Here is a 14755-nt window from a genome sequence, read left to right as displayed (position 1 = left end):
CTCCACAGTGATGATTGATGTATTAGTTGACAAATGAACGTTGTCTAAGGCAGAAATGTTCTCATTGGAAAGTGAACAGTAGCCTCATGGGTTTTTTCTTCTCATTTAGTTGGGGCACTGCCTTACAAACGTACACATTGTGCAGACATTAATGGTTCACAGATGCATTATTGACCATCTCCTAGGCCTATAATTTTCTTTGAGCATTTGTGTTTTATAATTACTTGGGGAATATTTACTACTTTACTTCAGACATGATGAATAGCCTGTTTCTCAGCCTGTTAATTCCAGTGTTACCCTAATCTGCCAAAGCTATCCTGCTTCTCTCCCAAGAGCTAGCAAGGAATAGATAAGCCATTGATAGGGTAAATATTCTTTTAAATAAAATTCTCCATAATTAATATTAAATCAGGTAGCATTTTACAATAAGTCCTTTGCAGCTTATTGTTTAACAATTGGCAGATAATCAGAAAACATTTGGTGTTTTGTAGAACTTATAAAAGACATACAATTCATATATTTTCCTTTAGATTTGTTGATCTGTATCACATAGAATTTTGGGGGTTCACATATAAAGTTTCAAGTTCTATCTACTAATAGAAACTGGTTTAACATTGGTGATCTTAGAGTGATTTTGATGGTTAAATGGGTAAACTTCGGTTATCTGGATGATTTATTTATGTGGAAAACTTCCTTATTTTAATTAATTGGAGCTTACCAATCTGATACTCGGCCAGATGACTGTAACTTAAAATGAGCTCTTTTTTAGTTATTAAACCCCTTGGGCAGAGTTCAGAATGCATCTGAATTATATTCACCTTACATACTGTAATTAGATAAAGCTTAGGTATAACGTAAGAATGCACAGTATTGTCTATAGAATTCTGTCTAGTAATTAAGAAACAGAGTCCAGTCACGTTCCGTGTTCACGATCAGTGGATGTAATTGGGATTGTTTTTGAGTTAACAGTGTATTCGGTCAAGCCGTCCAGAACCAGCCCGCGCCCGCACAGCCAGGAGTGTACAACAACATGAGCATCACGGTGTCCATGGCCGGTGGAAACACCAATGTGCAGAACATGAACCCGATGATGGGCCAGATGCAGATGAGCTCTTTGCAGATGCCAGGGATGAACACGGTGTGCCCTGAGCAGGTAAGCGGCACAACTGGCACAGCTGCTACACACACACCACACCACACCTCCCCACAAGTTATTAATCTAAGGGAAGTCAGGTGTATGTATAGTTACTCATCAAAATAACCACGTTTCTTTATTCTTTCCCTCTGTCTTTTGATAATTGCTATCCTTAAGATATTCAATGGAAATTTTGACTGACCTTGTAAGATTTTAGTCTCAGGAGATTTTAGTGTTTTAGATTCATTATAAAATGTACATATAATGCATTAGCTTGGAACTTACCCCTTTATGTTCTGAACGTTTATTTAGTACTTGCTATGTGCAATGATAGCTCTATAGGAGATACTATTAACCAAGCGAGGGTTAAACAACATGAACAGAGGATTAGTTGAACAATAGGACAAAACAGCTGTGAAGGGATGGACCCCCATAGAACCATACATATTATGTCAGATGAGGGGTATATACAGCTAACTACTGAGAGTGTAAAGGAACAGTGTCCCAGTGAGGAAAGGCTACATGGAAGATTTGTCTAAGGAAAGAGAATAGAAAAGAGCATTTAAGTTGGGGCAACTTTTAAGCTTCACTTCACCCCCAGCATTCATTAGGACCTCACAGCATGATGTAGGCAGAAATAGAAGTTGAGAAGCTTAACGAATGTTAAAGGGATATTAATGTTATACTTAGAGCAGAATTAATGTGATAGGCATTTCAGAGGTATTGCAGGCCATCTCAATGTTTAGAGTTTATCCTGGAGCTTCCTGAAGATTTTTAAAGAGAGAATTACTAAGTTCAAAGTGGTATTTAAGAAGATCACTGTGGTAACTCCCTGTAGTTAATATACTCATTATTGGCAACCACGAAGTAGACTATGGTAACTAGGCTTTGACCATGTAGCCATAATTTACAACAAATCTTAAAAATACATAAACACTAATTACCTTTTCTATAGAATTCCTTTCTGATACTAATTTTTTTAAGTCCCTGCTCCCCATATATTATATAGTAAGCCTAATGAAGTTAGCAGGGAGAAAAAACAACAACTTAGTAATCCGTATTTTATAGCAAAATAAAAGAACTAAATAGGATTGTTCCTTGTCCTTGCTATCTTGTTTTAGTCAGTTATTAGAGTTATTCACTACCTACAATAGATTAAAACAAAATAATAAAATATATAATGAATTAGGTTAAAGAACATACATTTAAAGTGTATTTTTATTGTGATGAGTTTTGCTTTTTTTTTTTTTTTAATGTATTTTATTGATTTTTTTCACAGAGAGGAAGAGAGAGGGATAGAGAGTTAGAAACATCGATGAGAGAGAATCATCGATCAGCTGCCTCTTGCACACCCCCTATTGGGAATGTGCCCGCAACCAAGGTACATGCCCTTGACTGGAATCGAACCTGGGACCTTTCAGTCTGCAGGCCGACGCTCTATCTACTAAACCAAACCAGTTTCGGCTGAGTTTTACTTTTTAATTCAATTTGCATTCTCTGCCTTTTTATTGAAGTGGTTAGCCCATTTACATTTAATGTGATTATTGATATGGTTGGATTTAAAAGTCTCACTTTTATTCTTTTCCATCTCTTACCTTTTTAAAAATTTAATTGAATATTTAAATTTATTTTATCTCCTTTGTTGTTGGCTATATATAGGGTATATTCATCTTTACCTTATCATCATCTGCCTTCACGTGATACTTCATTACTTCACATGTAATATAAGAACTTCACAAAAGTTTATTTCCATTTCTCCCCTCAATGCTATTGTCACACATATTATGCCTACATACTCCACAAAATATTGTTAGTACTTTCACTTTAAACAGTCAAGTATATTTTCTAAAAATTTAAATAAGAATTCTTTTTTATTTACCCATGTGGTTATTTCTAGTGTTCTTCATTCCTTTGTGTAGATCCAAATTTCCATTTTATATCATTTTCCTTCTGACTGAAGGTCTTTAACACTTTTTATAGTGTAGGTTTGCAGGTGATGAATTCTTTCAGCTTTTATATGTGTGAAAAGTTTTTGTTTCACCTTCATCTGAAAATTCTTTTCCCTGAGTTCTGGGTTGGCAGTTTTAGCTTTTATTACTTTAAAGATGTTGCTCACTATTTCTGATAAGATATCCGCTGTCATTTAGTCTTTGTTCTTCTGTACATGTTGATTTTCCCCCTTAACGCTGCTTTTAAGATTATTCATTTACTTTATTCCTGGTTTTAAGCAATTTGATTATGATATTCTTTAATGTGATTTTATTTATGGTTCTTATGCCTGGTTGGGCTTCAGTGAACTTCTTGATTTGTGAATGTGCAATTTTCATAAAATTTGGGAAAATGTTGGCCATTATTTCTTCCAATGTTTTGCCTGTTTATCAGCTCCCCACCCCTCCTTCAGAGACTTCAGTTACACTTATAGTAGGCCACCTGGAGTTATCCCACAGCTCACTGATTCTCTGGGTCTGGGAGATTGGAGGTTTGGGGAGAGGTGTGAGGTCAGCCATTTTTTTCTCTATGTGTTTCACTTTGGATCGTTTCTGGTGCTATAGCTTCAGGTTCAGTGATCTTTTACAGTGTCTGACCTGTTAATTTTATCCAATGTGTTTTTCCTCTCAGACATTGCTTTTCATCTCTAGAAGTTCAGTGTGGACCTTTTTTGTAGCTTCCATATCTCTAACATGTTCAGTCTATCCTTCTCTTCTTGAACATATGGAATATGATTATTATAATAACTGTCTTAATATTCTCACCTATCAGGTCTATCACATGCATCATTTTGGGGTTGGCTTCAATTGGTTGACTTTATTTTTCATTATAGGTCATATTATTCTGCTACTTTGCATGCCTGGTCATTTTTTTATTGGATGCTAGACATAAATTTTACCTTGTTAATATTCCTATAAATATTCTTGAGCTTTGTTTTGGGAGGTGGTTAAGTTACTTGAAAACAGTTTGATCATTTTCAGGTCTTGCTTTTTTCGTTAGTGGGACCATAGCTATGTGTAGTTAGGGCTAATTTTACCCTAGTATTGAGGCAAATCCTATTTGGTAATACATGAATTATAATGTTTTCCACTCTGGCTAGTGGATTCAAGACATATTCCCATATCTTTGAGGATTATCCCATGTAAATCTTTTCAGATGAATCATTTCTCTGCTTTGAGTAGTTCCCTGATACCTATTAGCTGATCAATACTAAGCCGTAGACTCGAGGGGATCTGCAGATCTTCAGAACTTGCTCTCTATGTAGCTCTCTCATCAGATATTCTGCCCTGTGAATTCCAGCTGCCTTGGCCATCTCAGCTTCCAGCTGCATCTTCTCAACTCGGGAAGTCTGCCAGGCTCTGCCTGTGTCCCCTGTCCCCGCGCTACAGCCTGGAAAGTCTGTAGGCAGTGGGCTGGGATAATCACAGGACTCAACCTCAATTGTTTCCCAACTCCTAGGAGTAACTTTCTTTTATTGCCTTTGTCCAATGTCTTGAGTGTCTTCATTTTATATATGTTGTCCAATTTTTTAATTGATTCAGGCAGATGGTAAAATCTGATCCCTGTTACTGAATCTTCACTGGAAGTGGAAGTCTTTTGCAATTAATGGAAGTATCATATATAAGAATATACAAAAAGTATATTCTTTTTTATCTAACTAGATAAATTGTCACACAGTTATAACTGCCCGCCAGATCAACATTGCCAGCACCCAGAGGTTCTCCTTCTCTCCCTTCTACATCACTCTCCACCCTGCAAAGGGAACCACTGTCCTCACTTCTAACAACATAGACAATTTCTAAGCTCTCTATTTCTGCTGTCCTATTACTTTTCTGTCAGTGAGACGGTTTTTAATTGAAGAATTTGAGCTTCAGCATAAACAACTATCTTGTAATTTGTTCTTGTACTTTTCTCCAATAGATGAATGATTCGGCACTGAGACACACAGGCCTCTACTGCAACCAGCTTTCATCTACGGACCTTCTCAAAACAGAAGCAGATGGAACCCAGGTCAGTAAGAAAATTCTGAGCCCTAAGATGTCAGAGACACACGAAACAAAGAGGATGATCTTGGAAGTCAGACCTGGTGTGAGTCCTGGCCCTACTCTTCTTCGCTGTGTCACCTCGGGCATGTTAGGGAACTTCCTGAGCTGCTGCATAACCAGTAGAACTAACAAGATACCTGCTTATAGGATTGTTGAGAGGGTCAGATTGTTGAGATAAACTTTCATAAGGTTTAATTTAATGTGGCTACTACTTACCATTTTGTAAATAAACACTGCTCAAATGCATATGTAATCAAAATACCTCAAAAGATCTCCGTAAATTCAATTAAAACAAAATGTTCGCCATGTACTCTGCCTCCTTATTAGAAGTTTGTTTTAAAACAATATATAAAAAAGCATGAGTGGCCACTATTTTTTTTTTTTTTTTTGCCACTTTTTTTATATTGACCTATATTTAGAAATGTTGGAGGTTTCAATTCAATATAGTAACTTTGGTTTAGTATTTAGTCTCTTAATAAGTAGCTTAAATTTTTTTTTTTAAGTACCAGCATTATGCTTAATGTGGTGATACAAAGGAACATGAGACACGTTTGCCCTTCTGGTGAGCTGTGTGAAGACGGGAGGAAACGGAGTCCGCTCCGTGAAATAAATGCTCATGTTTGCCAGGCTCCGTGCTGGGCGCTTCCCTTCCCCCCCGAAGGAGTAGCATTCCTCTTTCCCCACAGATGAAGAGGAAGAAACAACCCGAGGAGATTTGATTATAGGCACAATTCACAAAGCTAGAAAGTGGCAGAGCTGTGGTTCAAACCCAGGTCCTTCTAACACTAAAGTTGATGCTCTTTCTGTTATCCCATGGAGGGCCTGTCGAAAGATAAAGCACATAGACTGTACACATAAACTGTCACTCAAATTTCTGTTCCAAGTAACAAGAGACCTGTTTGTTTTTTTTAAAATAGTAGAAGTTGCTGAGATGGTTAGACGAGCTTTTCCATAGGAGATGGGACTGAACTGGGCTTTGAGGGATAGTTTGCAAGGCCAACTGAAGACGAAAGGTCTTCTGTCTGTTGGCTGGAAGCTAGGGTGGGGTAAACTTGGAAGTCTAGGGGATTGGAAGTGGAGGGTCCAGAGACGGGGAGACAGTAGTGTATCTCAGCAGAGTGCTGGGAAACCGCATTCACTGAAGAAAGGCAGAGGGTTTGTAATAAGAACTCATAGGAATTAAAATTGGTAGAGTAGATTGGGGCCAACTTCCAGGGGCCATGAATCCTAAAGGGATATGGATGCAGTCGTGCATAAGTGATCCTGTGAGGAAGCAGCGATCCAAGCGCCAGCCTAGGCTCCTGTGGAGGGGGGAGGGGAGAGAAGGAGCCTGGGCAGCGGCTCTGGAGGAGCAGGAGCAGTTAGGAGACTGCGTCCATTAGGAATAGGACCTGAGTCCTGTGAAGAGGGGGGGTTCTGTGATGGGGAAGATGAGTCTTTATTCACCAGAAGTTTTTTAAAGTCTCACACCTACAGAGACTGACACTGAGCAGCTCAACAAAATAGGTCAAACAAAACAATCAAGACTTGAAGTAAAAACTATTCTGGGAAATCTTAAGAGGTTGGGACTCAGCTCCCACACCACCCTTCTGATCTGGTAAATCTGAAGCTGTTTTTTTGCATCTTGCCTCACCTGTCTATGAAGATGTGGCAGTATTAGAAGTCCTTTGTGGTCTGGTCTAAGGGACCTCGTTTCTTCAAGATCAAAATGGCTGCAGTGTGTACTTTTTTTTAGAGTTTTTTAAAAAAAAATTTTTTTTTTTAATTTCAATATAGACTATCTTTTTTAAAAGCATTCTTTTTTAAAGAAGCAGAATTTTTCTTTCTAGTTTGTTTTTTCATGCCTTTATAAAAATATTTTCAAGTGTTTGGGGACAAAAACATCTTAAGCTCTGCCCCAGTATTTCATAAGTTGAAACATACAAACTGGAAAGTTTATGTTAATTGTTTTTAAAAAAATCAGCACCTAAAAGCACTATAGTTTGTGCTTTTTAAGCTTCCGTGGCAGAATCTTTTCTGTAGTAGCCCATCTTGAAATTTCTCTTTGCTCCAATGTTTTTATTTTTGCCAAACAGAAATTGGAGAGTGAGTTAGACAGAAATATAGAGAGAGAGGTACAGAAAAGGAGAAGGAAACAAAGGAGGCAAGGAGGACTAGGGGAGAATGAGGGGCAGGGGTGGTGTAACAGCATTTGGAGTGCTGGAATGAGGAGAAGACAGGAGAGAGAACAGGAAAGGAACCCAGAAAAGAGACGCCAGAAGAGAGCTGGTAGGGAGATTGTTGACATGGGAAGAGAGCAAGGCCAGGGGGGAGCTCCAGAAGGAAAAGTAAGAGTAAGGAGTTAGAATGAAGAAGGTGAGGGAGGACACAGAGGCAGCTAGAGAATAGACTCAGAGAGTTGGTGTATTTTAGATATAAAGGAAGATCCCTAAAGAAAACAAGAAATGGAAGCATGTGGAGGCAAGAAGCAAAATTTGGGAAACTAGGGAAAGAGGAGGATGAGAAAAGAGAGGCCAAGGAGAGAACTGAGGCTAATCTAAGTAGAGCTCATTCATCAGGCAGGAGAAAAGCTCAGGGATGCCTTCCTTAGCTGAAGGAGAGTAGACTAGAGGTGTCACTGGATGGAAGGACCTGGGGCTAGGCTTATATGGCAACAGGATCATTGGGACTTTTGACATTTGGCCAGTGGAGGTTGATGGAAAACAACTTTTGTTCAATTAGGATAAAAAATATTTTTCAGAAAAGCTGAATGTAATTGGCGCGAATTAGTGACGATACAAATGGCCAAGAAAATGCATCATTAATCTAAAATACCTCAGGAGCTTATTAAACTCGAAGCTCAAGTTGGCCAAAAGCTTGAGACACTTAGTTAGGTGTACTTAGATGACTGAGAAGGCCTTTCCTTCCTTGGTCTGGAACATTTACAGTGTGACATTGGCCTTTATCAGTTCTACAAATGACTTTTTAATAAGACTGATTGATACAGACTAACTTCTGGTTTTGTTTTCCCAATAGAAAACGCTATAATTATGCAACTGTAGACATTTTAAAGCAATAGTTCTATTACTGAAAGTAGTTAAAGGGAAAATTCACACTGTTCTCATTTTGTAACTTACTGTTATTTTTAGTTCATGTGTTTCAATGGATTATCTATCAGGAAAAAGAAGTTAAATATAAAATTGTTCTGCTAATATTTTGCTGTAACTCTAAAGGCAATAAATAAATAAATATGTAATAGTACATTTAGGTACTTTGGGACATTAACTTTAGTAATGCTGATGTCCTGTTACTGAGCTGTGGTGGTTATATTTTGCTAATACTGGGTTAAAGTCCTTAATTTTCTAACATCATAAAGATTTTTTTTTTTTATCCTACTAAAGTTACCTATGGAATGCTTTTGAACCGGTTTTCCAAATAACATGTGTGGTGTTTTTTTTTTAACCCACCACTGGATACCCAGTCTCTGACGCTGGGCTTTTCCCAATCGTGGCAATATTAGCAATAATGCTCACTTTCAGTATTGATGGCAACCCTGTGAGAGGTTTGACCATTCTGATTTTTTATTTTATTTTTAAAGTGTGAACTTTCCAGAACCCTGAGCAAAATGAGTGCAGCGATTTTCTTTTTGTAGGACAAGAAGACAGAAGAGTTCTTCTCTGTGGTGACTACAGACTAGAGGAATGCTCTAGTGAGTTTCCACTTCAAGTAGTACCCACTCATAAGCCGGGGGGGCAGGCCTTTCTGTCTAAACACATCTTTCGTTTGTGCTCCAGCAGGTGCAGCAGGTCCAGGTGTTTGCTGACGTCCAGTGCACAGTGAATCTGGTAGGCGGGGACCCTTACCTGAACCAGCCTGGTCCACTGGGAACTCAAAAGCCCACGGCCGGACCACAGACCCCCCAGGCCCAGCAGAAGAGCCTCCTTCAGCAGCTACTGACTGAATAACCACTTTTAAAGGAATGTGAAATTTAAATAATAGACATACAGAGATATACAAATATATTATATATTTTTCTGAGATTTTTGGTATCTCAATCTGCAGCCATTCTTCAGGTCGTAGCATTTGGAGCAAAAATAAAAAATAAAAAGGAGTTCACTTTCGTTGGGAGATTGAGATATGTTTTTGTTTCTTTGTAAAAAGGCCTTGGATATTGAAAAATAACAAGGCAGAACAGTTGGACAATCTATTTCTTGAGCCAAATTTAATTATCCTTATTTTTGTAATCAGTCATTGGCTACTTATCTGGATGAAGGCCTTTGGAGGAGAACCAAAAGGACAAGTTCCACAGCGAAGACAGCCCGGCCCCCGCGGGCTCCGTCCGTCCGACTCTGCCCAGGAGGAAGGGCCCGCGCCCTCACCAAAGGCTGTCACGTGTCTCAGCAGCCCTTCCAGACCCCAGGCAGCTTGTGTGTACAATCAGCTTCTTCTAGCAACTCTGTATCTGTTGGCTTCAAGAGAATATTTTGCCTCCACATATGTACCCCTCCTCCTTTTTTAAAAGATGGATTTAAACCAAGATGCCTCCAGGAATGAGGACGACATGAGAGTACTCAGAGGAATCCAAAAAAAAATACAGTTTAGGGAAAATGCAATAATTTTTGATGAGATGGGTGAAGGACAAAGAAGCGAGTTCTGTCAATTATTGTAGATACCATTTTCTGATTAAATTTGGGGAAAGGCAGCCTGTTCTTTCTGCTTTTATTGTATTAACGGCTGACGTAGCTAAAGTTATTTAAAATAAAATTACGTTTATGATCCAAGTAGCTTATTTTTACCTTTTAAATCTCACTGTAAGTACATTTGATTTCTTGTAGAAATTTATTTCCTTCTGTTTAATTTTATGGCTTTATTATCATACTCTTGATTTTTCTATATTTGTGTGTGAAATATAACATTGATTGGATTGCCGTTACATCTGGCTAGTGATATTTCATTATTTTAATAACTGTGATGCCATGTATGGATTTACGTTGGGGTTCACATCAAAATGCCAACTGCCAGAAAGAGCCGTTCCTGATGAGCCAGAGCTCGCACTGCCCTGGTGTCTCGCTGGGATCATCTGCCTTGAGAGCAGCGTAAGGAATTGTCACCAAAAGTGCACAGGCTGCTCGTACAGAAATTCGTGCTCAAAGGAAATCTTACTTTTTTTTAGATTGACTTTGGGAATTTTAATTTTCATCAGTGCAAACAAATTTATTCTGCTCTGAAGGCTAACTGGTACCCTATTTCCCCTTTGCGTCTTGTCACTCTGCCACATGTTGTCTCATCCTGGCCTCTGAGTCAAGGACCCAGTGAACTGACTCTCTAGTTCTAGACGTTCTGCTGCAAGGCCAGGAAAGCTTGAGGAAGGTTTTGTGGACGAAGCAAAGGTAGACCCCCATCGCTCGCCTTTCCCTGCACTCGGGGGGCCTGTGAATGACGACAGCACCTGGCATTGCTCACCAGCTACCTCTGCTTCCATGGCAGAGCAAAGGCCATAAGAACTCACCGTGGAAGAGGAGCTTGGACTCAGACATCAAGGAAGAAGCCATTTTCCCAGGTCCTCTCTGCATCTCACCACCCCTAGATCCAAATAACTCCATTGGACAGCATCCACTCAGAAAGCATAATACCGAATCACAAGATTGGCGGAAGGGCTCACTATGGGTAGCAACTATGAAAGAGAAACAGGACACAGTTACAAACATTATCTCTTTTCCTTTTTTCAGAAAAACGCATCCCGTGTCATTCATTCCCAGCCTGAAAGCCCAGCCATATTACTCTAGTCCCTACCAAACCGCTCTAGGATATCATCTCTGTTCTGTTTGTGATAGTTAGACTGGCAGGCTTCAGGAAGTTCACCTTTAACTTGAGCATTCCAGATGAAGTTTCCTGACTCAGCACTTTCGCATAAGGACTAGGAAAAAAAAAAAAAGGGGTGAGGAAAATTGGAGATGCTAACATCCTCCTCCATCCCAGCTGCACCTTAATGTATGCATGTCACCTTCAAGGTTTTATAATTGCACTGTTTGTTTTATGTGTGTACAGATTGAAATTATTGCTGCATTTGAGGAAAATAAAATTGCTTGCTTCTATGTAATTCCTGTCCTTCCACAGGAAATGCACTTTTCCAGCTGCTGAATAGAACTTGTTTAACAACCTCACGGGTTGCCTCTTCATTTACAGGGAAGAAGTGAAACCTACATCCTGCAGGAATTGCCAAAAGCCCAAAATGGCTCATGGGTAATTGAAGGATAATAAAGGAAAGAATCCCTGAAGCCAGAGATCCTGGAAGTCACCCTAATGCGAACCAGTTCAGTGAAATTTGAGAAGGTCCGAGTGAAGTCATGACAGTGGGCCTAGAGGAAATTCTGACTTTGGCCCTTTGGTGATTAAACACTCTGGTCCAGCCCTTAGTTACCCAGATCTGGTCCCCCCAGCACTTCAGAGTCACACCATACCAATCTCTCACTATTATTGGCTTTCACATACTAACTTTATGCTGATGTTGAGTCTTACTTGAGGAGACTCTTTCAATCTGACAGGTCCTGTCTCTTATTTGTGTGCTTTTAAGGCAGCTTAAATCCACTAATACTTGGCTCGGTGTGCCTGGGTAAGGAAGGTAAGCAAGAGGGCAGGGGAGGATGTATACCCTGTACTTGTTCCCTCACACAGATATACACAGATTTGGTAGCTGTTGTTTGAAGTCATATTTATGGGAACAGACCCTTTGTTTCCCAAAGCTGGGATAAGGTAAAAATACTTCTCTTCGATGAGGCTAAACATTGATTTAAATTTATCCTACAGTAGTTGTGGGAAGGCCATTGGAAAAACAAATAGAAACAATGGAGGGGAAAGTGAGGTTGACAGAAAGAAGCTTTGGCTTTATGGTTTTGCTTAAGTAAGGTTCCATACCTAGAAACTGCCTTCTGGATCCTTACATGATGTAAGCTGTCTGCTTACACAGAAGTTGGGCTGGTTTCCTGGCTGACTGACTGGTCTTCCCAGAAGGCAGCTCCACCTGAATACAGTGATTGATTCAGAGCATGCTTGATCCTGGACCATTCCTGTGTCTCTGAAGATCTGGATGAGTCAAATCCATAAATTCTTTTAATTGGTGAAAACTGCCAGAGGAAGCATGCCTCCCTCCAGAACCTTCTCTGCCAGGGCTAAATTAGTTTTTTGTTTTAATCCTCACCTGAGGATATTTTTCCATTGATTTTTAGAGGGAAAGACAGAAATATCGAGGTGACAAAGACACATCGATCAGTTGCCTCACGCACGCACCCCAACCAAGGCCCAGACTAGGAAGAAGCCTGCAGCTAAGGTACCTGCCCTTGACAGGAATCAAGCCTGGGATCCTTTAGTTCGCAAGCTGATGCTTTTATCTACTGAGCCAAACCAGCTAGGGCTAGATTAGTTTTCTGCTTTTTTTTTTTTTTTTTTTTTTTTTTTTTATTGCTACAAGAGTTCCTAACAAGATTAAAGAAACAAAGCTCTGGCCTCTTCCACTCATTTAATACATTTTATTGTCCTTATCCAAGGTAGTAGGGATATGGAAGGACCCAGACAGACATGCTTCCTTCCCAGAGCTTATATTCACCTGGGGGACTTAGTGCTTATAATCAGAATTGGATTAAGTTAGTGAGGCCTTGTCTGGAGAGTCCAGGAAGGTTTCCTTGAGGAAGAAATGGCATTTGAAGTGAGGTTTGCCAGATGGTGGGGAAATAGCTAGTGAAGAACAGTCTGAGGAAGAGCACATGCAGAGGAAGGGACCCTGGAGAGCTGGATTTTTACATTGTTAACTTGTTCCTGAGTTTTCATAACCATTTTATTAGAATTACTAGGGGACAAGTGCACGAATTCGTGCACCTTGAACCGTGGGCCACAAGGCTACAGTAGGCACAGGGGTGGATCTCAGTCCATCCTCCGGCCCCCTGTCCCCTGTCTGCCGGCAGCCCCACTCCTGCTTGCCAGGAACAATTGGGGCCGGCACCAGCAGCCTGTGTGAGCAACAGCTGCTGCAATCGCCCCTCAGGAGCAGGGGTAGGTGTAATAGCCCTTCGGGGCAATCAGGGCCAACAGCCGCCACTTGCACCCACTGATGGTGCCAAGTGATCGGGACTGGTGCCTGGCATCAGCAGGAGGTGCAAGTGGGGCTGGCACTGGCAATGGTTGCAAGTGCTGGGCAGGGCCATGGCACAAGGGAGCAAAGAATTTTCAGTAACCATGAGATTTGCCCTGATGACAGCAACTGGTGCCCCACCTAGGTCTGGTGCCCCCACTTACCTGCTGCACCATCCCACTCTGGCCAATGCACACGCCCCCTGATGGTCAGCATATGTCATAGTGGCCGATTGGTGGTTCTGCCATTCAGTCTATTTGCATATTAGCCTTTTATTATATGGGATGTTAGCTGATAGACTGAAAAGTAATTGAAATCAGCTAAGAGCTCCAGGAGAAACATGAACTAGACTTTGGGATCCTCAGTTGGAAATTTTGCCAGCCACTAGCTGAGATCTCTTCCATTACCAGCTCTATCCAGAACTATAGGTTTTTACATATTTTACACAGTACTCCATTGTAGTTGGTAACAATATTAGAAACATTCAGGAAAAATAATTGTACTGTAACAATTTGTAAGGTGATTTTCAGTACATTCTCTATGTAATCCTTTGCAGTCATTTAAGAAAGTCCTCATAAAAAGAAAAACTCTAGCCCTAGCCCAGTGGTCGGCAAACTGTGGCTCGTGTACCACATGAGGCTCACGAGCCACAGTTTGCCACTCTGTTGACTAATGAGTTTGCCAACCACTGACCTAGACTCTCAATTCCAATAATTACAGGCTGTTGTTCCTTGTGATTAAGCCCCTACCCCAGCGGTCGGCAAACTCAGTCAACAGAGCGGCAAACTGCAGCTCATGAGCCACATGTGGCTCCTGAGCCGCAGTTTGCCAACCACAGCCCTAGCCAGTTTGGCTTAGTGGGTAGAGCATCGGCCTGTGGACTAAAGGGTCCTGGATTTCATTCTGGTCAAGGGCACATGCCCAGGTTGTGGGTTCAGTCCCAGTAGGGAGCGGCAGGAGGCCAGCTGATCCATGATTCTCTCTCATGATTGGTGATTCTCTCTCTCCCTTTACCCTCCTCTCTGAAATCAATAAAAATATTTTTTAAAAAAGAAAAAGAAAAACTCTAAAAGGTTATGACAAATAACTTTTACCAATCCATTGGGACTTGAAATTAAGTCTTCTCATTCTAAAATCTGGATTCATTATCCTGCACTATTATGAAGTAGGACTAATTCAGAGTCTTATTGTGTGACCTTAGCCAATTTTCTTACATGAAATAACTTTCAAAAACAGGCCTTCAAAAGAAATGATAATTCAAGGGCTGAGGAGAGAGGACCTGGCCCTTCTCCAGAGACGGCAGAGCTCTTGCCCTTTGGAGGCCTGAATGGAAGTGAGCTTTGTGATTAGGTCAGCAAGCTGCCCCACTAAATTTTTAAAAAAATGTTTTTATTGATTTTAGAGAGAGGAAGAGAGGGATAGAAACATCGATGAGAATCATCGATTGGCAGTCTCCTGCATGCCCCCTACTGGAAATCAAGT

General features: G+C 40.5%; 1 protein-coding gene across 7 annotated transcripts in view; it reads left to right on the top strand.

The window, feature by feature from the left end:
- The window catches only part of NCOA1 (nuclear receptor coactivator 1), a 136222-nt gene extending 124910 nt beyond the window's left edge, over window positions 1-11312 (top strand). For 4 of the 7 annotated variants that reach the window (XM_084901419.1, XM_084901420.1, XM_084901422.1 and 1 more), the window contains 3 exons: window positions 970-1153; window positions 5045-5134; window positions 8943-11312. In XM_084901419.1, the coding sequence (XP_084757545.1) occupies window positions 970-1153; window positions 5045-5134; window positions 8943-9113 (445 nt within the window). In that variant the 3' untranslated portion in view covers window positions 9114-11312. Of the gene's footprint in view, window positions 1-969; window positions 1154-5044; window positions 5135-8800; window positions 8858-8942 lie in introns of all 7 variants that reach the window. The other 3 variants (XM_084901424.1, XM_084901423.1, XM_084901421.1) reach the window with 3 other exon arrangements.
- Window positions 11313-14755: the final 3443 nt, after the last annotated feature.

Source organism: Pipistrellus hanaki, assembly GCF_964339955.1.
Source record: "Pipistrellus hanaki genome assembly, chromosome: 12".
Lineage (NCBI taxonomy): Eukaryota > Metazoa > Chordata > Mammalia > Chiroptera > Vespertilionidae > Pipistrellus > Pipistrellus hanaki.
Note: the sequence above shows the minus strand (reverse complement) of the source record. Positions and strands in the feature narration are given on the sequence as shown.